The sequence below is a fragment of the Fringilla coelebs genome (assembly GCF_963513975.1).
Source record: "Fringilla coelebs genome assembly, chromosome: 13".
Taxonomy (NCBI): Eukaryota; Metazoa; Chordata; class Aves; order Passeriformes; family Fringillidae; genus Fringilla; species Fringilla coelebs.
Window position 1 is genome coordinate 13,607,830 of NC_140039.1, and position 26,984 is coordinate 13,634,813.

At 48.3% G+C, this 26,984-nt stretch overlaps 3 protein-coding genes across 6 annotated transcripts in view; 1 reads left to right on the forward strand and 2 right to left on the reverse strand.

The window, feature by feature from the left end:
• Positions 1-192: 192 nt before the first annotated feature.
• P4HTM (prolyl 4-hydroxylase, transmembrane) lies at positions 193-17,859 on the reverse strand. The gene is made up of 9 exons (XM_084214318.1): positions 17,585-17,859; positions 17,433-17,514; positions 7,881-8,071; positions 6,757-6,853; positions 4,606-4,768; positions 2,796-2,981; positions 2,308-2,398; positions 1,738-1,861; positions 193-463 (listed from the first exon to the last, which is right to left on the reverse strand). Exons 1-9 carry the CDS (start codon positions 17,831-17,833, stop codon positions 228-230), a joined length of 1,419 nt encoding a protein of 472 aa, XP_084070444.1. The 5' UTR covers positions 17,834-17,859; the 3' UTR covers positions 193-227.
• LOC311158671 (secreted frizzled-related protein 5-like) lies at positions 10,179-13,947 on the forward strand (the record flags this gene model as incomplete). The annotated part of the gene is made up of 4 exons (XM_084214243.1): positions 10,179-10,504; positions 11,242-11,414; positions 12,346-12,435; positions 13,613-13,947. The coding sequence occupies 4 exons, from the start codon at positions 10,179-10,181 to the stop codon at positions 13,945-13,947; spliced, it is 924 nt and encodes a 307-aa protein (XP_084070369.1).
• Positions 17,860-18,099: 240 nt separating the features above from the next.
• ARIH2 (ariadne RBR E3 ubiquitin protein ligase 2) overlaps positions 18,100-26,984 on the reverse strand; it is a 35,388-nt gene continuing 26,503 nt past the window's right edge. For 3 of the 4 annotated variants that reach the window (XM_084214727.1, XM_084214729.1, XM_084214730.1), the window contains 7 exons: positions 26,616-26,666; positions 26,494-26,515; positions 24,865-25,016; positions 23,649-23,792; positions 23,226-23,294; positions 22,219-22,302; positions 18,490-21,744 (listed from right to left, as the gene is read on the reverse strand). In XM_084214727.1, coding sequence (XP_084070853.1) covers positions 21,673-21,744; positions 22,219-22,302; positions 23,226-23,294; positions 23,649-23,792; positions 24,865-25,016; positions 26,494-26,515; positions 26,616-26,666 — 594 coding nt within the window. In that variant the 3' untranslated portion in view covers positions 18,490-21,672. The other variant, XM_084214728.1, reaches the window with a different exon arrangement.

Sequence of the window (26,984 nt, forward strand, 5' to 3'; positions counted from 1 at the left end):
AACCCCGCCACCGCCCCCTCAGCGCTCATTGGCTGAGTCCCACGTGGCCCCGCCTCGCCTCCCACCCATTGGCCGGTCCCGCCGCCCCGCCCCGAGCACGCGGAGGCGGTGCCCGTGTCTCCACGCTTTATTGGCGCGCGACGCGGCCCCGCCGCGCACTCGGCTCGCGGCCCCGCCCCCCCGCCCTGCGCGGGAAAAGGTCACGTGCGCGAGCAGCGTTCCCGGCACTACAGCTCCAGGTGCACCCCGCTGTAGGCCTTGTCCACTGTCCACTCGCCCGGGGCTCCGGCTCCGGCCCCGGCCCCCGCCTCAGACCCCGCAAAGCGCTCCATCTCCTGCTGGAACTGCTGCTGCCGCCGGCGGTTGGGATCCACGTTGATCCAGTTGTTGGCAATCCACTTGGTGCCTTGGGTGACCAGGCAGCCCCCGTGCAGAGCGAAGTCGTCCAGCTCCCCCACCCAGCCTGCGGAGCAGAGTCCCGTTAGACAGTGGCATTGGAAGGCAGACACAGCTGGGACCACACAGGAACACATGGCCAGCAAACACCAATGCCACCTCTCCTGCCTGCACTACCTGCTTGGATTTGAGCTCAGGTACATTTTCCAGCAGTTACTTTTCCTTGCACCTCTCCATCTTAGTGCCATCTCACCCAAGTGCCTACAAGTTCATTGGGGCAGGCTTCCTGAGTGCAAAATGCCCACTGCCTCCATCTCTCCACGCAGCACAAGTGGCTCTCACAATCCAGATCACAGCCTGATTTTCTCAGCTCTCCGGAAAAAGGAAGGCTGGTATAGAAGAGATGGGTACTGCCACTAGAAGGCCTGAGGAAGCGAGAGGCTTGCAGCCGTTTTAGAGATTGCATTTCAGCAGTTCTAAATGATCTGTTTACAAGGATCCTGTCGTTTTTCTGTGGCAGACTTGCATCAGCAGCCACTTTCCATTTAGGAACAAATTGCTCATAAAAACACAACAGGGCTCTTCTAATAGGAGAGCAACGGTTCTTGCTATTGTCACCCAACAGCCCAAACACTGGTCCTGTGACCTCTGTGGATTTTCTAGAGATGGAAACATGGGCTGCTCTCAGGGGACGTGGGACACTACAGTCCTTCCTCCAACCAAAGCTCAAAATCTGCCATGGAAACCCTCTGGAGCCATACTCACCAGCAGCCCTAAAGATTCATGTTCATTCCCAGCCTGTCAGGGAAAACCGCACTGCGCTTCGTGACAAAAACAGCCCCAAGGACACATCATGGGGCTGTGGCTGAGCTACAAAGCAGGCATTGGCCCCAAGCGTGGCATGGGGTGGCCCATGTGTCTTCATGCTGCAGAGCTGATGGTTGTGCCTTTGTCTACCTCCCCTCCCCACCCCTTTGGGCAACACCACATCAGTGACACATTTTGAATTGCAGACCAAGTTCCAGCAGGAGTTTCAGCTTGCACAGTGGGATAGAAGGCAGCTGGTGATGGCGAGTGCAGCCAAGGTCTTTGTTTGCTAGCTAGTCCTGTCGCCCAAAGACATCAGGAGCCACTGACCTACTGCCTGTAAACAAAGGCCTTTCAGAGTCAGGAAGCTCCTACTCAGCTGTTGACAAAAAGACTCTACAGTTCCCACTAGCAGGCAGCTACCACCCTTTTTTTGGCTGTTCTTTGAGCTCCCAGCTGCAGCAAGGAGATGATAGCTGTCACCTACTGCAGTCCCACCCCTCCCAAGAGCCCAGTTTTGAAGTGAGCCTGTACCTTCTCCATCTGACAGGTAGTTGTACCAGAAGACAGCAGTGCCTTGCTGAGGTTTCACTCGCAAATTGCCCTTGTCACAGTTTTTCCGAGTATCTCGCAGGTCAATGTCGTTCTGGATCAAAGACTGGACAGAAACCATAGGGAAGATGTCACAAACAGGACTGGAATAAGGCACAAGCACTGGGTTGCCCCTGCCCCTCACCCTTGCCTGAGTGTTCCACAGGATGGCTTAAGGTTGATGCAGGAGCTTTCATAACCCACCTGGAGCAGCCAGTTTCAGGCCCCAGGAGGTTCATAACCTGTTTCTAAACAGCTCCCATTTCTTAACACTTTGCCTGACACCTCACACCTCTGAGCAGGGAGAGCTGAGCTGTCAAAGCTCTGTGCCTCCTCCCCTGTCCTCAGAGGAAAAAGACTGTAAGTGGAGCATGGTCTCCCCAATGCTCTAGCTGCAAATGCTAAAGCACACCAACTTAACACACCACACCCCTTCTGCAGCCACAATGAATAAAGACATTCCAAGAGGGACTCAGAATCCCCAGGGGTAACACATAGGCGAGGTTCATTTACCATCTCTTCGTAGGTCCTGTTATCAGCAATAGGAAAGACTGTTTCACCTCCCCCTGTCACATTGTTCAGGTAGAACAGCACAGTCACATACCTGCAAGACAGAGACTGTCAGGAGACACACCTGGAGCAGGAGGAGATGCACAGGGGCTCCCTATGCCAAGCTGCTCCACCATAAATACAGTGGCTCCTCCAAGACATCACACTGCACATGATTTACACCATCAGCTTTTCTCCAAGAGTAACACAAGGACAACAAAGAAAACCCCTACCCAGAGTAATGAGTGTGCTTGTAGGCTCTGCTGGGGCAGGCCCACCCACTCCACCTTCCTTGTGTGGACCCAGGTGGGATTTGCCCACCTCCCCTTTAAAACCCCTTCATGCCTGTGATGTCCTGAGCCCACAGGCCGAGCACTGAGTCCCAGGCGAGAGGAGGTGAGGTGAAATGGCTCTTCACACCCCTTGTCTAACATGCTCAGGGCAGAGCTTACCGGCAGGAGGTCTCAAAGGGAGCACTTTCATTGGCAACAAGCTTGGTGTGGCTGCAGGCAGTCTCAGGGAACACAGGGCCGCTGTCCATGTGGGCATGGTAGTGCCCTCCTTGGTCATACCGCACAACCTGCAGGGGCTCGCTGTGCTCCACGATCTCGGGGGGCAAGCGAGTGAGGCGCATTACCCTAGGGAAGAGCAGAGCTGGTGAGTGGAAAGCCACCCTCACCCTCGTCAGCCACTACTCCCAAGCAGTGAATAAACCCAGAGAAAGAGAACCCCCTTCCCCAAAAGACCGGAGAGACGGATGGGCTGCAGCGAGCATGCCAAGAGACAACCAGCTCCTTACTCATCTGTTGGACCATCAGCATCGGCTCAGAAAACCCTCATCAAGGTTAATAAAAAATCAAAAGAAAACTGAAGGCAGCATCTCTAGCAGGACTGCTCTCAGGAAGACTTTGCTTGCTCAGCAAGATTCCTTCTGTGCATGTCCCTGGAGCCTTCATGTGCCATCTCATCACTTCTCTGGACTCCTGCACACCACCTACAGACCTCAGGGACAGTTAGCAAAGCACAGGACCCCTGCTGAGAGTGAACGAGAGACTAGCTCTAGGAACAGTCTTGTCACCTAACTCACCTTTCCCTGTTGCCTTTTCAGCAGCCTCCCCCAGGGCAGAGGGGCACTGGAAGTGATCAAGGAGACCGGAGCCCTCCTGCTCTGGGATTTTTCCACTGCTACATCTGAGATCATCCCCAAGGCAAGCAGGTACGTCTTGAGACCTGCCAAAGAACACTCAGAGCTCTGAGAATCCGGACTGGTGAAGCCCTTGGGGCAGGTGCAAGGACAATGTGGCACCTGGGCAGGATGGCAAAGCCCCTGCAGGCGCTGCCTGGTCCCAGGGAGGACCAAGAGCCTCCTTCAGTGCTGTGTCTTCACATCCTCCCGAGAGTAGCCAACTGCAGAGCATGCAAGCGGAATGCCGATGCCTGTGTGTGCTGGCTAGCTGGCACAGAGAAGGTGACAGCCACAGTCTGCTCTAATCAAGGCAATATGTGGCCCCATTTTCCCACTGGAATGCACTGAAGAAAAGGAGGGGCCAACAGCTGTTTTTCAGGCCTCAGGACAGATTTTACCCACCCATGTTCTGGGTGAGGACCAGCACCACAAGAACATGCAAGTTTCCAGCCAGTTATCTGAAACTCACTACAACTACATGATTTGGCCTTCATGTTGGGCTTCAGCTCTTCCCAGTACCAAATCTGAGATGAAGGGAAAGGTAAGAGGTTCTCCCATCTGCCATAAGCTGCCCTACAATATGTGTGCTTGGAGGATTAAACTAACTTGAGTAATTTAAGGTGAAATCGTGCTTTTTAAAAAGTCAGCTCTGAACAGCAAAGACAGATTTCAGTGAAATGCATGAGTAACTAAAGCAAATGACAGTAACTGCTGGCACCCAGACAGCATTGGAAACAGGCAGTTTCTCCCAGTAAGCTCAGTTACTAATTAGAATGAATGATTTCATATACTGCCAAATCTTCCTGGTTTTATAGGGCTGTTCCCAAAAGTGAATGGAGACGCTGAAAGGCTCGATTTTTTTCTTTTTCCCTTTCCACAGGACAATGCAAATTCTTCTTCTAATGAAAACCTCCTCTCTCCATTTTGTGTCTGAGTTCATTCCTCTTTATACTCCAAGGACTTTTCACACAATTAGGAAGTGTGAATATTAGCAAGTCTGCCACTACCTCTCCCAGCACATAGGTGATGCTTGTGCCCAGCCAAACCCAACCTCCCCTCAGCTCCGTGGCCCTTACCTTTGCCGAATGGCTCTCATGACCTGGTGTGCCCCCTCGCCCTGGTACAGCCAGGTGTGCTGGCTGTTGCGCACCAAGTCACTCATCTTCACTTTCTGGCTTCCCATGTACTTGTGGAAATCACGGATATTCAACTGCTTGAACTCCTCCAAACTTAGCACACCTATGGGAACACAGGAAAAGCCATCTGACTCTTGTGCAGGTAACAGTTCTTGCATCCTGTACTCGGAGAAACACCAGCTGAGGGCACTGCAGAAACTGCCTTCCTCACACAGACCCCAGTCAGGGTCCAGTGTGTGCAGCACAGGCTGCACACCTCCTGCCCATGATCATGGGCTCCAGCAACGCTCTCACCTGCAGCAGAGGACACAGAGCAACCTGCCAAAGTGAATTGTGCAGGGTCAGAACTGGGACAGGCAAAACACCATTTTGAACTTTAAAAAGCTCCTGAAACCCACAAATCAATATATCAAAAGAGAGAAACAGACACTACAGTTCTGATATGCACAAGAAAGCCTGTGCCACCCAATGTCTTGAGGCTTATGACTTAGATATTTAAATCAACATGTTAAAAGACAGAGTGGGACCTCAGACCACATTTTCTGTATGACCTTGCAGGGTAATTAAGAAAAAGCCAAACCCAAAACAAGCAGTACATTCTCCTGCATTTGTGTAACTGCAAAACATAAATGAGGAATGCATGACAGTATGGTCTTGCGCAAAGAGAAATAACAGAAAAGCAAGAGGTATAAAGCAGTTTCTCCTAAAGCAGGTATTTCTTGTTTGCACTCATCTGGAATCAGCAAGGGGTGGACTCTTGCCTTTGTCAGCTTCAGGAAAATCCTCACATTTGTTGTTTCCTCCTTCTGGAGAAGGGAAGCCTTGCACAGGTCCCTGATAGCAGCATGCAGTGACTGCCCTGGGCTGCCCTGCACACACCATGGGCTGGGAGAGGAGTTCACTCAGGCAGCAAACCCAGTGCTGCTCTGCTCCGCTCCCTGGGCACGAGCACCCCCTGGCAGGAGGAAGGACCAGCCACAAGGGTCAGCCAGGGACAGTTCCTCAGGTGCCACATCCTCAGGTCATGACCAAATGATTCACTGTTATTATTCCTAGTGTCTCTCTGTCCGCACTTCCCCTTACTTCCCACAGTCTTTGATGATGCAGTGCCACATCCAGGTTGTGACCTGGCCTCTCAGTGTCATGTACCAATCTAACAACAGAGGGAAGCAACACTCTGGAAGCAAGGTCCTGCCAATAGCCCTTTAACAGGACTTTTCATTTATTAATGTCCAAAATGGTGGAAAAGCCACTGAGAACTCAGTCACACTCCTGCCAAGAATGCCACCAGCCTGGAGGAGAGTTTCACAGGGTGCCCTCCGGATATTTATGCTTTCACACTGCTACTGCTTCAACTCCAAAGCAGCTCCTCCTGGGCAGCTCTCAGTGCCAGGTCACTGGAAGAGACTGTGCATTCACTTAATTTGATTAGGAAATGGAGTGTTGCTTAATTGAGGCCACTCTAATTAGAGCAGCAGAGGTTAGAGTGTATGTCCGGACCAGCAGGAGCCCTTGGGAGACTGGGGGCAGGAGGGGCAGAAGTGGCCTCATGGAATACAGAGAGGTTGCAGTGGCAGAGAGGGGTGTCAGCCCCAAAGGCAGACAGACAAGATCACCCCCACCTCCACTTATTCCACTCTCCCCTCAGAGTGACACGGGCCTCTTGGCCTGCTCAAAAGTCTCCCTGAAAACGGGGGGCCATGCAATGTGTGTCTGAACAGCTGCATCCCAGGTAACAAGAGCTCTGTAGTCAGAAGATCCTAAGATCCTGTTACAGCAGGGCATGAACCAAGGCAGGTCTGACAGGGGAAAGGGAGTGCAGAGCTGTGGTCTGGTCCTGCTCCAGCAAGATCCAAGCCCAGGCAGTGGGACCAGTGAGCCACTAGAGTGGTGATGCACGAGTGCTGCAGTAAGAGGGTTACCCTGCATGTACTTCCCTGACAAGGTGGCTAGGGCAGTGCTACTTCCCTTCAAAGAATTCAGTTAGGAAAAAAGGCCTGGGCAGGGACACAGCTCTTGCTCTCCAGGATATGGCTGTGCAAGGTGTCCAAGGTGCTGAGGGTGAAGGGATTCCCATGGAGCTGCTCTTACCATTCCCATCAGGATCAGCTTTGACTGCTGTGTACATCTCCCGAATGTTCTCAGGGGTCATCCACCTGCCATTTCCAAGTCGGGTATGGGTCAACACCTGAAATTCATAAATGGATCAAAAAAAACCACTGGTTTCTTGAACTCCTGAGACCCTGCATGAGGCCTGGTGGGATCTCCTCCACAGCACATCAGCCAGACAGGGATCAGCACATTTCTGCAGAAAGAGGATTGCAGTGAGAATCATCTGGCAGCCATACACAGTGTTGCTTATGAGTGCTGTTATTTCCAGTTTAGGTCATGGCAAATGACTGCTGGGACTTGGTTAACCAGCTCTGAGGTGGAGAGAGCACAGCTTTCTCTTGAAGGGAAAGTAAAGCTATTGATGGTAATATTGATATTGATGAGTGAATGCTTTTACTTGTCCAAGGTAAGGGCTTGGAACAAAATTCTTTCCTTCAACATGTACAGAGAGATGTAGTAGCCTGAACAGCTCTCAGCAAGCTCTGACCTTCAGAGAATGGAGCCTTGCCCTGGGCTGTCACTGACACAGCTTCCCATACTCCACAGCATTCATGGTACACAGGATGGCTCAGACTCCCAGCTTCACCTGGAGTGGGAGCCTGAGGAGGGACACACTTGAACTGTCAGTACCTGCCCTGATGCACCCTGCCATACAGGGCAAGGGTGCTGAAGAGCTGTGGACAAGAGGCTTATTATTCCCCTCAGCTCATCAATAGGGATTGCTTTGCTGGGGCTTGTGAATTCACACAGCAAGTTCCCCACAGGCTGCTCAAAGCAGGGCCTACGTGACAAACTCACTTCCCAGGACACACAGCAAGAGGCAACAGCCCACAGCACAGGAACATTTTATCCAACATATTCAAAACACACATGTCCTGCCAAGGACTGTTGCTGCCTCCCAGTAGCATGACAACTGCTGCACATTGCCCAGAAACTTCCATTCTAAAGGCCAGAACAAATTCTGAGGCATAAAATTAAGCAAATTGTGATTGGTATATCCTTGGGTCTGGCCCCACCCAAGCACATGACTAACCAAGAGAGCATCTGATGAGGTGTGCCAGAGGGTCTCCAGCACACCTTCCCCAGTCTGTCCCACACTCTACCTCTTTGAGCTGCAGCTGCCCATCCTGATTGTGATCCAGCAGATTGAAAATGTCCATCTGGCTGATTTCGATCATTTCCATGGCTTCCTCATAGTCCTCTGTTGGTAGGATCTGGCTCTTCTGTAGTCCCTTTAACTTTGCCAGATGGACAATGAGCTTGCACTCCTCCTCTGTCAGGAAGTCAGGGATCTCTGCAGCAAAAGTGTGAGTAGGAACAGAGACTGAGGAATTGTTACAGTGGGATCCCATGCTGGTTGCAGGAATCTCAGGGAAAAAAAATCAAAATAGGTAGGGGGAAAATTTAGGAATTAAGTTTGGGACTTTCAAAAACATTCACCCTTCTACCAGAAGGGCTCTCAAAGAGCATACACCACAGACCTGAGCTGCTGGAGGCAGGTATTTTTATAGCAGCAGTTCCTAAATGTTTGGATCCTGGGGTCAAGCCCTTAAACTCTCTCACAGATACCACAATGGACAAAGGAGTGAACAAACACGTGCATATCACCACATATTACCATTTCAAAGGTGCCATGTGGATCACAGTCTGGGAACTGCTGCTTTACCGGAAGGGAGGCCAAAAATCATTACAGTGGACAGTGGTGATGGTCAGGGCTTCAGACTTGCTTGCTCTCATGTGGAGAGGAAGGTACTTTGCACAAAACCAAATCCCTTTCAGGGGAGCATGGCACAGTGCTCTATTATGAAGCTCAAACAAAAAGGAGAAAAATTCTAACTTACTCCCACTCATTCTCTTGATTCCCCCACTAAAAATGGTCTTCAAATTCAATATTAAAGAGGAAAATACTGGACATGGATGATGCCAGGCTCCATACCCAGGTATTTCTAGCTTTCCTTTGCAGCACTCAGGCAATTCTACAATCCTAAGCAAATGAAAGTGCAGAGAAATCCATGGATGACCATGAGGTTAGGAGCTGCATGGTACACTGGGCACACACTTGGACAGCACTGGCAAGGTCCCCTTCCAGAGCACAGTTACACTGTGGCCCAGGAGCTTGAGAGGATCCTCCTGGCTGGTGTCTGTCATAGCTATGGTGACCTTGCTACCAGCTGCTGAAACTTCTGAAAAGGGAAAGGAAAACCACCAATGCAGGACAGCTTAAGTACTCCTAGACCCAAGGTCCTGCTCTCCAAATTGCAGCTCCCTAGAGCTCCTGCAGGTATGTGCCAAGGACATGTTATAGATCAACTACAGCAGCAATCCTCAAATGGAGGGAAAAATTAATTACTTTCATGACCTGAAATCAACCCTATCGGCACAAGCTGTCAATAAGCAGTTGGATTCCTGCTAAGCACAGACCAGAACCAGCCCTGCAGAAAACGAGCTGTTCCTGGGAAGCCCCAGGAACACAATGCAAACAGCTGTATCCATAACACACTCCAAGGAAACAATTTTTGCCACAGGCAGCACAGGGTCCTTGTGCCAGAGGATGCTTCAGAGCTGGAGCTTCTACTGACCAGTTTGAACCTCATGGCACAGCACCAGGTCCAAATGAACCATGTGCACTGGCAACCAACACACCCAGTATTTCCAGTTCCCCAAACTGGGCTACAATAATGATGGCTTATGGAACCTTAATTACATGCTGGAGGAAGGACAATTCCATTCTTCAGTGGCAGTAAGGGGATTTCAGAATGAAGTAGGAATTCTGTTAACTGGAAAGTGTGTGATCATGCAGGTTGCAAGGTGAGGGGGTTTCCAGCTGACTGCTGCCAATCCTGTCTGCAAACAACTTGGCTCCATAGCTGTAAATTAGTTCCTCTCTGCCCCCAGCTCTCCCAAACAGTTAACTTGTGGCTGTGAGACCATCCTATCTCCCTGCCTGCTCAACAATAGATCCAGCTAAACAAATGCCTCCTAATTGACTTTAAGCAACACTTGATTGCTTTTACAAAAAACAAAAGAGAGGAAAACATTACGGTTTATGAAATAATGACTAATCCTGGAGCAAGAGAAAGGGGATGGGTTGGAGCACTGGTGTCAAACAGAGATTCAATCTTGGCTGAAAGAGCCCCAAGACACATGGGCCAAGTCATTCACCCCTCCCCAACTGCCCTCATTTCCACACCTGCTGATCTAAGCCAAACCCCTGCTAAAATACAAACAATCGGGGCCTCTGGCAAATGAAAATTGGAGCATTGTCTTCCCCATGAGGGCTCTGAAAGGGCTGCACTTAATGAGGATGGATTGACAAAGAGGTGGCTGGTAGGCTATAAAAGGCATTCCACAGTCAGGAGCAGCTCAGTCCGGGGTGTGCTGTTGGTTCACTTGCTCCAAGCATGGTCAGGTCCCTTGGCAGACACCCCTGGAGGTTGGGTGGCCCGTGGCTACTGGGTCTCCTGGCCCGCCTGCTGCTCTGGGGCTCTCCAGGCGCCTGGGCAAGCTACCTGAGGAGATCCTCCAGCTGCATGCCCATCCCACAGCGCATGGCCTTGTGCTACGACATCGGCTACTCCGACATGAGGATTCCCAACCTGCTGGAGCATGAGACCATGACAGAAGTCATCCAGCAGTCTTCCAGCTGGCTGCCCTTGCTAGCCAGGGAGTGCCACCCAGACGCTAGGATTTTCCTCTGCTCCCTCTTTGCACCGATCTGTTTGGACAGGTAAGATGCTTTTATGAGTTATTTCAGTGTAACAGTTCACTCCCCGCAGGAGCACGACTCCGTGTGCCTCCCGAGAGAAAATGCATTCGATGTGATCCGTGCAGTCCCCAACAAGCAGTGCTGCTGCTCTCGGCAAGGGACAATTGGATTACTCAGCAGGGAACATCCCTCTGAAGGCAAAACACGAGCATTTCACATCACAGGAGCAGAAATATGTTCCCTCCTTGGAGTTCTTCTGCTCTCTCAGCCCAGGCACTGCTGCCATATGCCCTGGCTAGCCCCTCATACACTGCAGTAGCAGCTGGCATACACCAGGTCCACCTCCCACCTCCTGTGCAGCCCCTCACCCCAGCTCCTGCCCCGAACATATGGTTTCTCAGTTTCCCAACAGTTCCAGCAGTAGAAAGAAATCCCCAGTTTTGATGTACAGTTCTCAAAGTACAGAGCTGCTAAGGAAATTTGGTGTGTAATCATGCACCTGTAAAGGTGAGCAGTCTTTGCACAACTAGAAAGATCCCTAAGGTGAAGGGCTTCTGGCAGCTTGCCTCATCCCTCCTGTCCTCAAAAATTCCTTGATTGCTTCCTGGACATGAATGTTCAAAAAAAAAAAAGTCAAAGATCCCCAAACTGCTTGTAAACCCTTTAACAAAGCCCTGTGCAGCAGCAGTGGTGTCAGGGCTCGACCCTCAGCCTCTGGGCAGGCACACGGAGGCACTGAATCCCCATCCCCTCCCCAGGCTCATCTACCCCTGCCGCAGCCTTTGCGAAGCCGTCAAGAGAAGCTGTGCGCCCGTCATGGCTTGTTACGGCTACCCCTGGCCAGAAATCCTCAACTGCAACAAGTTCCCTCCAGATCATGAGCTGTGCATTGCAGCAGTCTCCATGGATGAAAATTCCTCAAGCAGGAGAAGTAAGAGTTTTTTTCTTAATGTATTTTCTCATATATAACACTGAAAGCTCAAAAGGATGATCCTATGACTTGTTTCTATTCTGCATATTTGTTTCTATTCTGCATATTTCTGGTTTTAAGCTGTATTTAAAAAAAATACAAATTTTAGTTTTGTTCTCTCTGGGAACCGTGTATAGAAAATTAGCATAACATTGGCTGTGGCTTGTTCCTCTCTCTGCTGTATTCATTAGCTCCCTGGGTGCCATCAGACCCCGCAGGGTTTGGGGCAGGGGGCAGGAAAGGCTGCAAAGCCTCCAGCCCAGGCACAGCGGGAGAGCTCATGGAGTGCAGACTCCCAGCAGTGAGATGTGCTTCCAGTGTGGCTATGGAGCTGCAGCCCAGATCTTTCAGCTGTGACTGAGGCTTAAAAACATGCAAAAAGAAATGTTTTGCAAGCCTTCTCTCTAAACATGAGAAACCCCATGAAGGGATATGAGCCTCTGCAGACATGAGTTACACTGGAAAAAAGTCTGTCTGAAGGACTCAATTAACACCCAGATCCTGATGAACACTGGGGGAGATTCAAGAGCAGTTAAGGGGAGAACAGACATTTCAACATAATTTCAGCATCACTGGATGGAGTCTGGCCATACCACTGGTTTTGCTGTTTCATCCAAATTAGGAGATCTTCATTAAGCCTTTTCACTGCTGCTTTAACATGCAGCAACACACACAAGCCTGAACAAAGCACTGACAAGCCGTGTCTGCCTTCACAGGAAGGAGAGTCTAACATTTCCCACCTTGCCTGTCTGAAGTATGTCTGCAGGGCCTGGGTAGCTCAGGAAGAAGCATCACTAAGAAACAGCAAGCCACCACTTGCAGATCTCAAAATCCCATTGTGTCTTTTCCAGTGAAGCTTGACAAGGGTGTTTTAACCTCATTTCTGTTGCAGCAGTTCCCCGAGCCAGCTGCAAGGACTGCGAGCTTGAGGAGGCCAGCACTGCCAGGGAGATCCTGGAAAGCCTCTGTGCAAATGATTTTGGTGAGTACACTCCTATTCCTCTCAGCTACACTCCTATTCCTCTCAAGTGCCACCACTCCCTCCAGCAGTCAAGCAGTGCCATGGACAGAAAATAGCTTTGCCATAACATACTGACTTGGAGAAACTGCAACTTTTACAGCAGATCCCAGGGATTTTCAGTTTCCACCTTACCTGTGAGGTAGCAGGAGGACCCAGCTCCTGGCAGAACTGAATGTGAAGACCTGATTTATTTCTGTGGGCTCTGGTTTGGTTTTGGTCTGTGAGTGCTAAAAACAAGCAGTACTCTGGTTTTCCCTTGCAGACAAACATTTCAATCAGTGCCTATAAGAATCTTTAGCAAACTCCACACCAGCTATTTCAAACTTTAATAGTGTTGTTCTAGTATTGTGACTCTCCCTCACATAGCCCAAGCAAGCAGCAGCACTGGTGCTGCTCAATCAGACAGCAGGAAGTTTTCAAGATACTGTCCTGAATTCAGGCACACATAGAGAAAAATAAAGATATTTTTCAATTAAAAAGGTTACAAATCCTGAGCAGCTGTCAATCATGTCACTTCCTTAAATCCCTGCTCAGAGAAATTTGCACAAGACCAGGACTTTGATGCATCTGCTTGTTTGTGCCCATGATTCCTCCAGGATTTCTGGAGTGGTACTGATATATCTTTGCCACTCTTAGAAGGGAAATGGATTGAGAAGGAGAAGGAGGCCTTTTCTCCCATGTAACAAGAATGAAAGGAAATGGCTTCAAGTTGCAATAGAGAGGTTCAGATTGGGTAATAGGAAAAACTCCTTTACCAAAAGAATTATCAAGCACTGGAACAGGTCACTCAGGGAAGGGCTTGAGTCACCACCCCTGAAGGTATTTGAAAGACATGTGGTTGTGGCACTTGAGGACATGGTTTAGTGGTGAACTGGGCAGTGCTGGGTCAGTGGTTGAACTTGATCTCTGAGGTACTTTCCAACCTAAATAATTCTGTGACTCTAAGAACAGTGTTCAGTACTGGAGACTAACCTCAAATGAGAACTTTTACAAGTTCATTGCAGTTGCAAAAGCTTGGACAGATACTTCCCCACATTACAGAGACAGCAAAGAAGTCTTGGGCTGGCTCTATGTCTTGGAGTAGGAGAGAGCTATGAAGAGTAAACAGAACTCACAGCTCTTTTTCCAACCCCTGCAGCAGTGAAAATCCGAATCCTGAGGAGGAACACCACCACCACCATCTCAGACTTCGACCTGGACCCCTCCAAAGTGGAGGTGCTGAAGCACGGCCCACTGCTCAGAACTGAAATCCCTGCCAGGCTCCAGCAGTGGCTGGACATAGATGCCACCTGCGCCCACAACATCATGCGAGGCACTCAGGCAGGCGTCTTCGTTGTCAGTGGTGAAGTGCACAGTGACAAAGTGGTGGTGAACAAGGCCTATGCCTGGCAGAAGAGGAACAGGAACCTGCACCAGGCAGTGCGGAGGTGGAAGCATCACCGCTGCCCCGAACAGGCGGGATGGAAGGTCTGAAAATCTCACCTCCAGCAATAAGAAACTGTTCCCTTCCCTATGGCTAGAAAACTCCTTTCCCTGGCAGGTGGTGTTTTGGAGATGTACGGTGATATTTCTAGGTGATTTGAAGCAGTCATAGTGCAGATAGGGCTTCACTACAGATCCCTGTTTTACCAAGACAGAGCTTAAGGATGCAGGTTTAACATGTTCCTCTCACAATGCTCTGTAGATCCAGGACATGCTATGTTCAGCTTTGCAGAGGATCCAACATCACAACAAACCTATGCAGGTGAGGACAAACTAGAAGAAACCTTTAATAACAGTTCCTTCTAGTTCTTACCATCAGAGCTGGTATTTCAGATTCATTATTTGATCCTGAGACATTGATGTTGCCCAAGTGGCTGCTTACTTTCTGTCCAGAGATTACATGAAAGTCTCCCTAAATGTGAAGTGATATTTTTTATGTAATGGAGCAAATACTTTACTCTTGAACAGTCTGAGGTAAATTAACGGGGAGAGGAACCCACCCTGGCTATGTCCAGCCCCTTAAAAACTGCATGCTGAACTCTGCTCTTGTGTCAGGCTGTCCTGTCAGCTTCCTGCACTGAGAGTTGATGAGCATCCACACACGCAAAAGGAAACAGCCATTCTCAAGCAGGAAAGGCACAGAGCAGATAGCTGAGGGTTTCTACATAACAGGGAAAAAACTGTTTTTAAACATCAGAAATTCAGTGTGGATCAGAAGATTCTGGTAACTGGGGATATCACAAGAACCTTGAGAAAAGCAGAGCATGAGTGAGACATCAGCTGTTCAAAGCTCTGCTTTGGTGTGAACAGCAGCTTTGCTCGGGACTGGGAGGTGATTTCCAGCCCAAGCACAGTAGGATATTGCAGTTTTGATAGGGGAGCAGGGGAGAAACTTTTCACAGCTGCCTGGCCTTCTGCCTGTACATAAGGAAGATAGAAAATATGGGAAAAATATGGGAAAACTCAAGTCTCTCTGCAGCTCGCTATCTCACTCAAGCAGGACTGTCACTCCCTGCAGGGGCACACACTGTGCTCCAGACCACAGAGCAGAAAACAGCAAATCCCCAAATGAGGAAACAAGTGGGATTTCTACCGCCTAAGAAAGCACTGTCCGTGGAAAGTTTTCTGTATTGGTTGAAACGTGTGGCTGAAATAAAAAACCAAAACAAGCGGAAAAATCAGCCTTTGGGAGGAGTGCTTTCTGCTTTGCTGGTGACGCCTGCAGCGATGGCCGTGCAGAGACAGCCGGTCTGCTGGAGATACATTGCCTCCCCGTGTTCACAGGGCACACATTGCCTCCCTGTGTTCGCAGGGCACAGCAGCAACCCACGCTGCGGGCTCCTCCTCATACTGTGCGGGCTGGAACGAGCGCTCAGACGCACACACTGCAATTCAGCTGCGCCCTGACATTTGTGCAGTGCTTACTTCTCTTCCTCGAGGTTCAGAAGAAAAACACAGCCAAATTTCCAATTTTTATTCCTCTCCACTGTCTTGTCTTAGAAATTGCTGCCCAATCCACTGAATCAGCTGTCAGGTGGTCCCTGCAATGGCAGTATCTTCTGAACAGACTGCATTTGGAAAACAAAACACATAAAAGCTCTGAAGGTTGAAAAGGCTTTGTCTGATTTGTTTTCCATTAGTAGGGTTATTTGATTACTAGAGTTTCCCAACTGAAAACTGCACAGATGGTCTGATTTACAAGCTTTAGAAATGATGCCTTGTAGCCAGAGGGGGGAAAAAATAGGGCAGGGATTTTTTCATGGCTCCATAAAATACGCTTGGGTTCCATGCAGATGTGACTTGCCCACAACTAAAAACCAAACCTAACGTTCCCCTATGGTGCCCAGCCCACGCTCTGAAGCTGAGAGAACACATTAAATCATTCATGAGTGTCTGCTGCTGTGGTCCCACTGCAGCCTGCTCTGCTGAAAGCAAAGATGACAGATCAGGCACTTTCCTGTTTCCTTAAATTGGCTCTTGTATGCTGCAGCACTTCAAAAACTCAAGGGTCTTTGCTAACGGCTTCTATATTCACCAAACACAACCAAGCTAAATACACACTTCCACTAATTTAAGTAACAGAGATACAATGAATTAGTTTTTTTAAACCAGTTGAATTAGATTGGTAGTGCTCGCATGGACAGAGAAGTCTCTGGAAGTGTTTTAAAGTCAGAGCTAGCTTCTGGCAGGTTCATTCAGGAGATAAGAATTGTCTTGCAACTTGCAGTTTCTAAATAAGGGACTCCTTATCAGAGGACAAAGGAGAACAGACTCATGGCACCTCAAATGGCGAATGCCTGTCACTGTCTGTGATGGCATTCTCAGGGAGCAAAGCTTCCCTCAAAACCAATGGAGGTGCTGGAAAAAGAAACTAAAAACTGCAGGATTACTGCTGCCAGGACAAACCTGCCTTTTATCATCTTCAGCACCTTCCTTGGGGGCCAGGACCAACTGTTTCACTTCAGTGGTATTGGAAAGGCAGGGAAAGAGGGAACAGGAGGTTTCCCCAGTGAGAACCAGAGCAATTGCCTCAGACTGTGGTTCTGGTAATGACACCAGTTTTGTGATGCTGTGGGGTTATCAGATCCAGGCTGGTGTGTCTGTTTAGTGAATATCAGACAGAAATACACTAAGAAATTCATGGTGAGGTTTTCAGTGTACATGATCTATTTGGAATCAGGAAAGATCCCTCTATTTATATTATTGAGAAAGCATCTGAAAGATTCTCTATGCTATCTTTTCAGAAACAACAGGTTTTCTCTGACTTCGCAATTGTAGGATTTTGTAATGATTGACTTCTCCCTCTCAAATTATTTAGCATATTGTCAGTGACTTTCCAGAACACAGAGTTCAATTAGTGAGACTTGACCAGTGACAGCAAAGCATCACAGAAAAGTAAAGAAGATTTAAAAATATCTGAAAGGCAGATGTTGTGTGTTTGTATATGCTGGAAGCCAAAAATAGAGATAAATCTAGAACAGGACACAAAATGGTGGAAAAATTTAAATCTATCAATTCTTCTGTTATTCATTTCTTCAGTGCTGAAGCATCAATACTAAATTGTTTTTTAATAATTTATTAACAAAAGTTTGTCCTTTCTTTGTATTGAGCAGCTTCTTCAAGGTTCTTGACAGGGATCTGCTGTCTATTCCTAATATTTTACAGAAACCTGAAAAACCTGGAAAGGTTAATCTTCCAAATTCTTCAAAGTGGGCCATCCAGAACACGTAAACTCAGCGAATTTTGCATCAACGTACCTTAAACGATACCACACTCTTTTTAACGCGGCCCCGAGGAACAGCAGCACAGGGAGGTGATGCCAAACGCGGGGAGTCATGTTCCCCCGAGTGGGTGTAAGGCAGCGGCGGGTGTCAGACAGACACGCTCACCCCCCGCTCCGCCGTCAGGGCGGAAACCCCCCCGCTACCGGCGTGCCCGGGCCCGGCAGCAGCTGGCCCGGCGGGGCCGGTACTCACCGAACAGGAGCGGCTTGAGGCTGAGGGTGCGCACAGCGTGGGCCCTGCCGGGCACCAGCTCCACCCGCTGCGTGTGGCCCACCTGCGGGGAGAGCAGCGGTCAGCGCCCAGCGCTCGGCGGCCCCGGCCCCGGTCCCCGGTCGCGGCCTTGCCTTGATGCCCTCGAGGCGCGGGAGGGCGCGGGCGGGAGGCGGCGGCGGCGGCGGGGGGGCGGCGGGCGGCCCGCCGGGCTCGCCGGCGCTGAGGTGCACGAAGAGCAGCAGCCCCAGGACGTTGAGGACGTAGAGGTGCGCGAAGACCATGAGGACGAGGAAGTAGGGGCGGGAGCAGACGGGTCGCGGGCGGCCCCCCGGCGGGCCGGGCAGCGGGGGCCCCTCGGCCCGCGCCTCCGCCGCCGCCATCGCCCCGGCCCGCCCGGCCCCGCGTCACCACGGCAACGGCCCGGCGGGGCTGCGTCACCGCGGGGCGGGGCCAGCGGCCGCGGGCGGGGCCAGCGACGCGAGCCCCCCGCCCCTCCCCGTGCCGCCGCAAGAACAGCCAGGACACTGCCGAAGTTAGAAAGTCACAATTTATTTCAAATAAACCACGGGCACACCTCTGGCAACCGTCTCCCGGGCGGTTTCCGCCGCCCCTGCCCCTCTCTGGTGCCTGCGAAGAAAAGCGAGGGGTGGGAGCAGTCCTGTGCCCTCCCACGCACCTCAACGCTGTCCCACAACCCCAACCAGACCGGGACCGAGAAAGGAATTCCCAGAACAAGTGCCTCATTTAAAAATAAAGTTCTATTTTTCACCTGCTTAAAAAGTCTAAAATTTAGAGTGCAAGACTATAGTACAGAAACCTCCTGCTGCCCCGTCTGCGGGCGGGCACAGAGACTTCGCTGCGCAGGGCAGCAGTCATGCAGTTTATGGTGTCAGTAGAAAACGTTTTGTTACAGTCTGGGAAGCCTGAGGACGAACAGAGATGAGGCAGCCAATGCACTAACACAAGCGAGGCCCAAATAAAAGAGTACCAGATGCAAGGATGGAGAGGTGTCGGGCTGGCGCAGGAGCTGGAAACAAGTGCAAAAAAGAAAAAAGAGAGCAAACATTCCACGTCTGTAGCAGTTAACGCATCAAAGGGAAACTTGTACCTCAGAATTAATGACTCCTGAGCCACTTTTTATTACCTACATCCATATAACCTTGTTAACTCAAAGAGGGCCACGTATTTATTACAGTGGTAAAAAATGGCCTTTTCTTCTGGTGTTGAAAAGCCCCATTTCCTTCCTGTCACCTGCCTCCTGAGCAGTGTCATTCACCTTACACACAGAGCCAGCAGCCCCTGTGCCCTGCACACTTTGTCTTGAAGTCCATGAGTTTCTGTACAACACCAATACAAAAGTGGTCCTCCTGCCTGGGCTGCAAAAGCAATTCCTGTTGTTTTCCCAGAGTATGGCAATAGGATTTGTGGGTGCAACCCAGGGCTTTCACCATTTTCAGAAAGGATGGTTTGTTTAAAAATAAATGGAACTGTTGACAAAGCTCTAGTTTCAGAAAATTTGAAAGAATTAGTGGGTGCACTGTGCAATCTTTATTACTGTTCCTCAGCCAAGCATCTCAGCAGCCTGTTCAGTAAGCCTCGCCACAGCTATATGGTCTGGCTTGTCTACAAACAAGAATTCATAGCAAAATATTTTGTGGGGGCATAGAAGAGGGAGGGAGGGAAGGAAAGAGGGAAGGAGAGACAAAACCTCACTCTCATTTAGCTCAAAGCTGGACAATTATGTAACAGAAGTGAAAATTCTTTGGGATTAGGAAACTCCACATACCTGTTCTGCAAAGGGATTAGGTGTTAAAATAGTTGTGTTTAGACAACAAGAACACCAGCTCTTATCCTAATCAGCACTTTGCACATTACATTTTTAAAGAATAGTTTAAACATTGGTTGTATTCACTGCAAACTGCTGGGTCTCAGCAAACTTTCCTCCCTCCACTATCCCCTCCCGTGGAAGCAGCATGCCAAGACAATCATTTGGGAAGGGGACAGGAAGAGAGACTGACCTCTAGGATATATCATGAGGAGGGCACAGAGAGGCTGCTGCTGGGTGCAGAGTAAGGAATGAAATCAAGAGACAGTGGCTGGAGCAAGGCCAGCTCTATGCCTACAGCTCCAGCCTCGAGGGGAGCCAGAGCAGGACAGAGCAGGAACATAAGGAGCCATGGCTATGGAGATCTCTTGCACAGCAAGCAATGCTGCTCCCAGAAACCACAGCCCCCTTCCCTGCCCTGCTCCCTGACTCCAGCCATCCCCCCACAAGCCTGCCCTACACTCAGCTGCTTCTGCTGAAACAGTCACTCCATGGCCAGCAGCTCCTCGCAGTGTATCCCCTTGTTCCCTGAGGATAGATCCCACACCAGGGATGGGAGGGAGGAAGGAAAAGGCCTCTCAGTTTGAAATTTTCTGCTGTATACAACAAGCATGGCCACAGGATTAGCTCCTATGACAGATACTCCTTGTTTAAACTAATGCATCAGTCTTGATAAAATCTATGAGCCCAATTACACCTGCTGCAAATACCTGGGTCACGTGTCTCAGGTACATGAAAGAGGCTCCAACAGCAGAGTTAGCTTATTCTGACACGCAGGAATTTAGCACTTTTCCCCCCTCCAGTTTAATCTTTATCAAGTGACATTGCATAAGAACAATACAGGGATGCATCAAAGGCAACACTTCCAAATACAGCATAGAAGAGAATCCCATGAGTTCCCCACAGAGGTGAAAATTTCCTCAGATCAGACTCCAGCTGCACCTTACTGGCTGCAAACAAGCTCCTGGTGCAAGTGACACAGATATCTGTGAAATCCTAATATATGGCCTGCTTTCTGTAGCAAACAGGCAAGAGTCAGCATTTAAGTAACCTTTTTCATGTTAACCCCTACTAAGATGAACTAGGTTTTTCATATTTTTATTTTAGTGTATATTTTACATTAGAAAAGAGAATGTTAATAAAAAAGCTCCACATGCTCCTAACAATCAATTTTCTGATAAGTTCCCACCAGCATCAATACTAATATACAAATAAATTAATTTTGCTAGGTAATTTTCTGCCTGGCTTGGTGCAGGCTCTGCACAAGCAGTGCACCTGTATTCAAGTGCCCGTCCACATTGCCAACACGTGCCAGGGAGTGTGTTGTACATAATCTTTCCTCCTCATAATGTAGTGGTGTTTAATCTCACTTTGATGAACGAGATCAATTTTTCTCAGCCATGCTACCCAGCAGGCACAAATAATCTTTATCAGGCTGCATGGCACAGTTATAACATGGATTCTTTCACTCTGCAAAACCCCCAAGCCTTGATTAACAACTGTATGCTACTACTCCCTCATCACTCACTTTGGCAATACAACATCCTCCCCACAAAAACAAGTAAAGCAAAAATCTACATGGAAGACCTAAATTCATCAAATGCAGAAACTGATTTCTCTCAATTTCTCTCAAACTCAAGCATATCCCCCAGTGTTAACCCGATCTGTCCCCTACAATTCCTCTGTTTGCTTTTGTTTGTGTAGCTGGATTTTGCACAGCTGATTTACAAGAAAAAGAGATGTCACATGTGATCATACTGAATCACAGCCACTGCTGGTACTGTCAGGCCAGACACAGCAGCAGCCACCCTTAACACCAGCCACTCTCCTCATGCAATGCCAATGCTGCAACGCCCTGGTTAAAGGAGCATTGGAAAATCTAGCTGTGATATTTTTTAACCTCCTTCAATGACTAGGAGGATTTTTGGGTCAGAGGAAGGGAGAAGGAGAGGGGGAAAAGCCCATTAAATTTACAAGCAGATTAAGGAAAAACACTCCACTGCCAATTTATTTTTAAAAAGGGTTTTGTGTTATTCTAAGGTTTGTCTGTATAATTGTACAACCGTTGAAAATTACATAAACTGTAATGATCTAACACTATTAACAGCCATTCAGAAAAAAACTCCCTCCCCTTCTGAAACCATCAAGGGCAGGAGGGAAATGGCCCAGGAAATATGCCAATCTGAGCTCTGGCCTCTAGCCTGGCAGAAACAGAAACAGAAAGATAAGAGAACAAACTGGACTAAGAGGTGGTGTTTGCATGTGTCTGACTTGCAAGGGGAGGGGTGGCTTTGTCCTTGGCCGTGTTCTCCCAGAGGCAGTGCCTGCTTATCCCAGTGAAGCTACCATCACTTCACTGCTGCTCTCACCCCTGCACTGTCACTTCCTCCTCTCTTATGTGTCATGGAAGTCTTTCAGCAGGGTCCTCCGTCTCTGCTCTGCTATGTGCATCTGATTCTCTAAGTCCTGGTGAAAGAGAAGGTACAAACTGTTAGCATAAAATCCCTGGAGAAGACCTCATTTTCCTTAGGGGACACTGAACTCCAGCTTGAGAAGCACCAATCATCACACACTTCATGCACACTCTGGATTACAAGATCCCAGATCCTCTTTCTTTTTATGCGGGCTCCCTCTGCAGTTACCCAGCACCTGCTCTGTCTAAAATGCTACACACTTAAGAAACTGGCTTTTCACCAGAAGGCTGCATGCAGTCTCCCCCAGAGCTCTGTGGGACTTGTTTCATTTTGCAGGAATCCCTGCAGTCCTCCCTGCTCTCCCACAAGGCAGTGAGCACTCTGCTTCTACATCATCTGCTGGCTAAAGGTGGTTTCTGGATCTAGCTTCTCAGAAATCTCACTTGACAGCCTTAGTACTCCTGCAGAAGTGTTAAGCCCAACAAACAAAATCTGGCCAACAAGCTCAAGCAAGCAGAGCACTCACCCCTCTGTCATAGCTGTCTGCTCGCTCCACCTTCCATGAGAGATTTTCAATTTCAGCTTCCAGCTGGGCCTGCTGGTATTCAAACTGCAAAGAGCAAAATAAGAGATATTAACAAGAAACTAGTTTAGTGGAGCACTTTTATTACACTTGAGGAGCAGACAAATACGTCCTGCTGACAGCAGTGCTGGCAGAGCAGGTTTGTGTCTCATCCTTATCCACCTTCACCTAGATGGGATCACTCCTTCTGGGCATTTCCTGTGTAAGCACTCCCCAACCTGCATCACTCAAAATTAACCCAGTCAGCCTAAAAACACTGCACGTGACAAATATCTCCTAACTCAGTTTATTTTGCCATAAACAGGTCACAAGATGCTCTCATAAGTGGCTCTGCAGGCAGAGTGAAGGGACTGTTAACCACTGCTGGGAGCAGCAACTTGTTCCACAGGCACAGTCAGATCCAGAAGAGAACGTCTGTCCACAGCCTTAGAGAACACATGATGCCACGAAGAAAGATTCTATAACAGGTTTTACAGAACGGCTGAGTCAAAGAAAAAACTCTTCCCTGAATTCAAGGTTGTTTTTGTACTTTTTCAGCCCATGAGATTCACCAAGCCAGCAAGGAACTTACAGCAGGAATAAAAAGCATAGCTACACCCTGATCCAAGGAAAAGCTCTCCTCCAGCAGCTCTTCACAGGAAATATGGCGCACAGCATTGTGAGAAATCTTACCAAGAAATAAATGCACACTTCCAGCCTCAAAACATTCTGGATAAATGACTTGTTACTGAAAGTGCAGTGAAGTCCCCTGGGAAAATAATGTATAAGAGGACAGAGCTGCTGGTCAACTTGAAGTGAAGAAGAAAGGTGCAAACCCACCAATTTATCCTGTCCTAACCTCAAACTCAGGACTAATATTTCAGATACTGCCCAGCTCTGGAATTCAGCCCAGCATGTTGCCAGATATACCCCAAAAAGGTTATCAGCAAAAAAAGAGCAGAACATCTTACCAGCTTCTTTCTGGGACCAGACTCCATGTAGTAGGCATATGGATATGTGTACTGCAAGGTGTAACGACACTGTCCACGAGTGGGAGGGAGAGAGAGAGAAAAAGACAGGAGTCTCAGTCTTGGAAGTCAGCACAGTTGTATTTATGCAACCACTACAGGCTAAGAAGCTACCTCCTGACAACTGGAGACTTCCTGGTAGAATTTCCTACACCTTCCTTGGAAGAACCTGTGCAGGTCTGTGTATTGTGGAGTATGACTTCACAGAGGTCACTTCTAAATGGTTTTTGGTTTGTTCATGTCCTACACCAGAAGTACTGTCCCACATAACCACAACTCTTAAATTTCCTTCCTTACTTGGTGTTATGAATTTAGCATTCTGGCATGTATTCTCTTCACTGTGCCAAACAAGAGACAATTACTCACCTTTGCAAGTAGTTTTGCAGCATTCTGTAGATATTGCCAATCTATCCATGTTCCCAAGTTGTTCATAACTCTTTCTTGGATTTTCTCCTGGATTCGTTGGTATGTCTGTGCCTCCAGCTGTAGGCTTTTATTGTGATTCTCCCACTGCAAGAGGTGGGGAGACAGGGAAAGGAAAAAACAGCATGAGAACAGAGTACTACTGCTGTAAAAGCACAAGCTTTAGCAAGCAGAAATTGGAGTGGGGCAGGAGTCCAGCAAGGCAAGACATGCTGTGGGAAAGAATGGCAAGGCAGCACCTCCAGTAGCAAGTGGCAGAGGCTGTGGACAACAGACTGACAGCAGAAAGAACAGGGAGCAAACCCAGCTCCTCCGAGTGGGAATGCCCTCTGGTCACACAGCGACCTCGTGTCTAACAAGGGGGAAAGTCATGGTGATTCCTTGACTTAAAGGATTTCTATAGGAAGGTCAAGAGATTAAATTAACATTTGACATGGGCTCAGTGAACTCCAGTATTCATGTGCACATTGTAAACATGGCTATTTCCCAAAGCCTGTTGGTCTGGAGAGCCAGGAATGAAGGCATTTATTTTATGACAGGACTTGGCTCATGCTGTGAAGAATAAACTCATTTGAATGGGGATACTGAAACGCAGCAGTATTTAACATCTACCACATTTTCTCTTCTAGAGACACTGCTGTAGAGTTGCTCTGCATGGCCAGGTGCATGGAGCCTGCTGTGTGGACAGACATGCTCTGACAGCAACTTTTAAAAATGTGGTTTCGTGAAATTTTAGTAAAAACTTTGCTACAGCCAATGGAGCTTTGAACATAGTAAAATTTATTTAGTTTTTATCTGTATAAAGACGTACTGCAAGGAACAGAAGTTCCCCAGTCCTGAAAGGAAATGACTGGAGCAATATCTATCTACTGCAGCAGCACTCAGCCTGCAGGTACATAGTACAGTGGCACACAGATAATACTGATTTTCTCTAGCACAAGGGAATATAGGAGTGAATACAAATTGCTTTGGGTATGACATCACTGGTTTGGATGGGACTTTCAGGGCAGGATTTTGAGTGAAAAACAACAGGGCCTGAAAATTCTGCACAGATTCTCTTTGGGCAGCTTCTTGCACGGAGATTGCTGGCAATGACCTTTGCACCAGGCAGGGAGCATTAAAAGGCTACAGCAGCTCTGGCCAAGGAGATGTCTCCTACCCTCTCAAAATAGAACAAGTACTTCTTAAGGGCCTCCCTGGCCTGTGCTTGCTGACTCTGGTTTACAATATCAGGATTCTCTTTGTACCGACTGCATTCGTAGTACTCGCTGCCGTGAGTCTTCCAGTCTCCCAGACACATCCAGCAGAAGTCTGCAGAAAACAGCAAAAAAACCCACTGTGATGCACAGAAAAAAAATCTCTGAGAAAGAAAAGCTTCAGGAGACAGAGCCCATCTGTGTTCAGATATTTCTGCTAAGCCAAGAAACACACACGTTTTGTATCATCTTGCAAAACAGAACTCAGTGAGCCAAAAATACCAGCCTGTCCTGAAGATTTTAATTGCACAGCCTCTCATTGAATGTGGGAAGTAAATCTTGAAGTTCTGCATTCTGTACACCAAAACCACTGGACAGAACTGCACTTGCACCCTGCACAGACTGTCACTCTGGGTTAGAGAAGAGGCTGCCAGTCTCTTTGTGAGTTGCACCCTCCCCACCATGGGCACACTGCCCCATGCAAACCTCGGTCTGAATAGAACAACTGGATCCAAAAGTGAACTAAGTAATGCAAAAGAAAGCCTGCCCTCAGTTCTCTCCAGGAGGGAACAACCCAGGTAACGTCAGATGTCAGTGGCTTATGACACTTGGAGTTAGAAGCAGCTGAAATAGGAAGAAGGCAGAGTAAAGACAGCAATAATAAAAATAGCAAAACATGGCAATTTTCTGATTTCAGAGTGAGGCTGTGAGTGTTCTGCTGAGAAGGAAAAAAGATGGAGACTAAGTTGCTACAATAAGAATCCCTTCTGTGTAACTTATGATAATGAGACTGAAAACTGTAATTCCCAAGTTCATCAGCCTTCTCGAGTGCTAAGTCACCATGGTATCTTGGCACTTGCCTGCTCCCCCTTGTCACAGAGCTCCATCAAAGCACATCCAGTGCTGCTGAGAACCCCAAAGCAAAGGAAATGAGAGGACAGTCATCTCTAATCACCTTCCCAATAAAATTCTGATATTACAATAGTTTCTAGTGGTACACTTAACTCAGGGCTGAATACAACTATCTCACTCCAAGGCAACAGAAATTAATTCTGCCATGAAAAGGTAAGTGCAAGAACAGGGCCACACAATGGGCCAAAGACACTCAGGCTGCTAATTGCACAGGAGTGGACTGAGAAGTTCAACATTTGCTGTTCCATATAACAATTCACAGCTCCTGCAGTTTCATCTGAGTTGAAGCTCATTATTTCCATCACTAAGCAGAAGGACTTAAGCTGATCTGAGTAAATGGCTACCTGTGACAATATTTTCAGCTGATTACAAATACAATTATATGGAAAGCTCTCCTGTGAGATGGATTCCACTGTTAATATTCTGGAGACTTCTCTATCCAATAGACATGTCAGGGGCAAAAGCCAAACCAGCACAGCAGAACTCAGCTGAGATCACAGTCATTGGGGAAAAAAAAAGCTATCACACATAAATCTGTAATTAATATCCTGTTCAGCTTTTACTAGGGAGAAAACATTTCAGCCTGTTTTCACAATTTGTCTTAATGTCACAAAAAAAGAGAGAAGGGATCACCATCACTGCAAACATTGCAGAGAAAACAGCTTCCAAACCCAACTTACCATGCTTGCATTTGGAACATTGCTGAAAAAGAAGAGACAAGAGGCATTTGGTTAGCAGAAAGTGTGGGGAAAAAATTCCACTTAGAACAAGGGAGGTTTGACATGTTCAGGGAATTACTCACCATGTGATTGCAGCCTCCGTTCTTTTCAATACAGATATTGCACTTGGGACACTGAGGAAACAGACACAATTGTTAGATCCAACTCTAGCAGCCTTCTGAAGAATGACAGCACTTGTGTGATTATTCCTCTCTGCCTTTTTTTCTTAAAAATATGCATTCATGTATGAGAAATATTCTCATATGAGAATATTAGCATTTACACCCTGCTTCCCACCAGCTCCTGACAGCTCCACTTAAAAGATGGCAGAAAGGCAAAGTCAGGAAGTTGCTCTGCAGCACTGGATTGTTTGCTCAGGAAAACAAATCTACTGTTGTTACTCCATGTAAAACTGAAGGTCTTGCTGAGTTACCCCTCTGCAGTTACTCAGG

Bases quoted from the DNA above. Each gene is read 5' to 3' on its own strand.
- P4HTM (XM_084214318.1), bottom strand. From the start codon at position 17,833: ATGGCGGCGGCGGAGGCGCGGGCCGAGGGGCCCCCGCTGCCCGGCCCG. The intron at 2,982-4,605 runs GTAAGGGCCACG...GCTCTTCCCTAG, and splicing joins ATGAGAGCCATTCGGCAAAG to GGTAATGCGCCTCACTCGCT. The intron at 2,399-2,795 runs GTAAGCTCTGCC...TCTGTCTTGCAG, and splicing joins CCCTTTGAGACCTCCTGCCG to GTATGTGACTGTGCTGTTCT.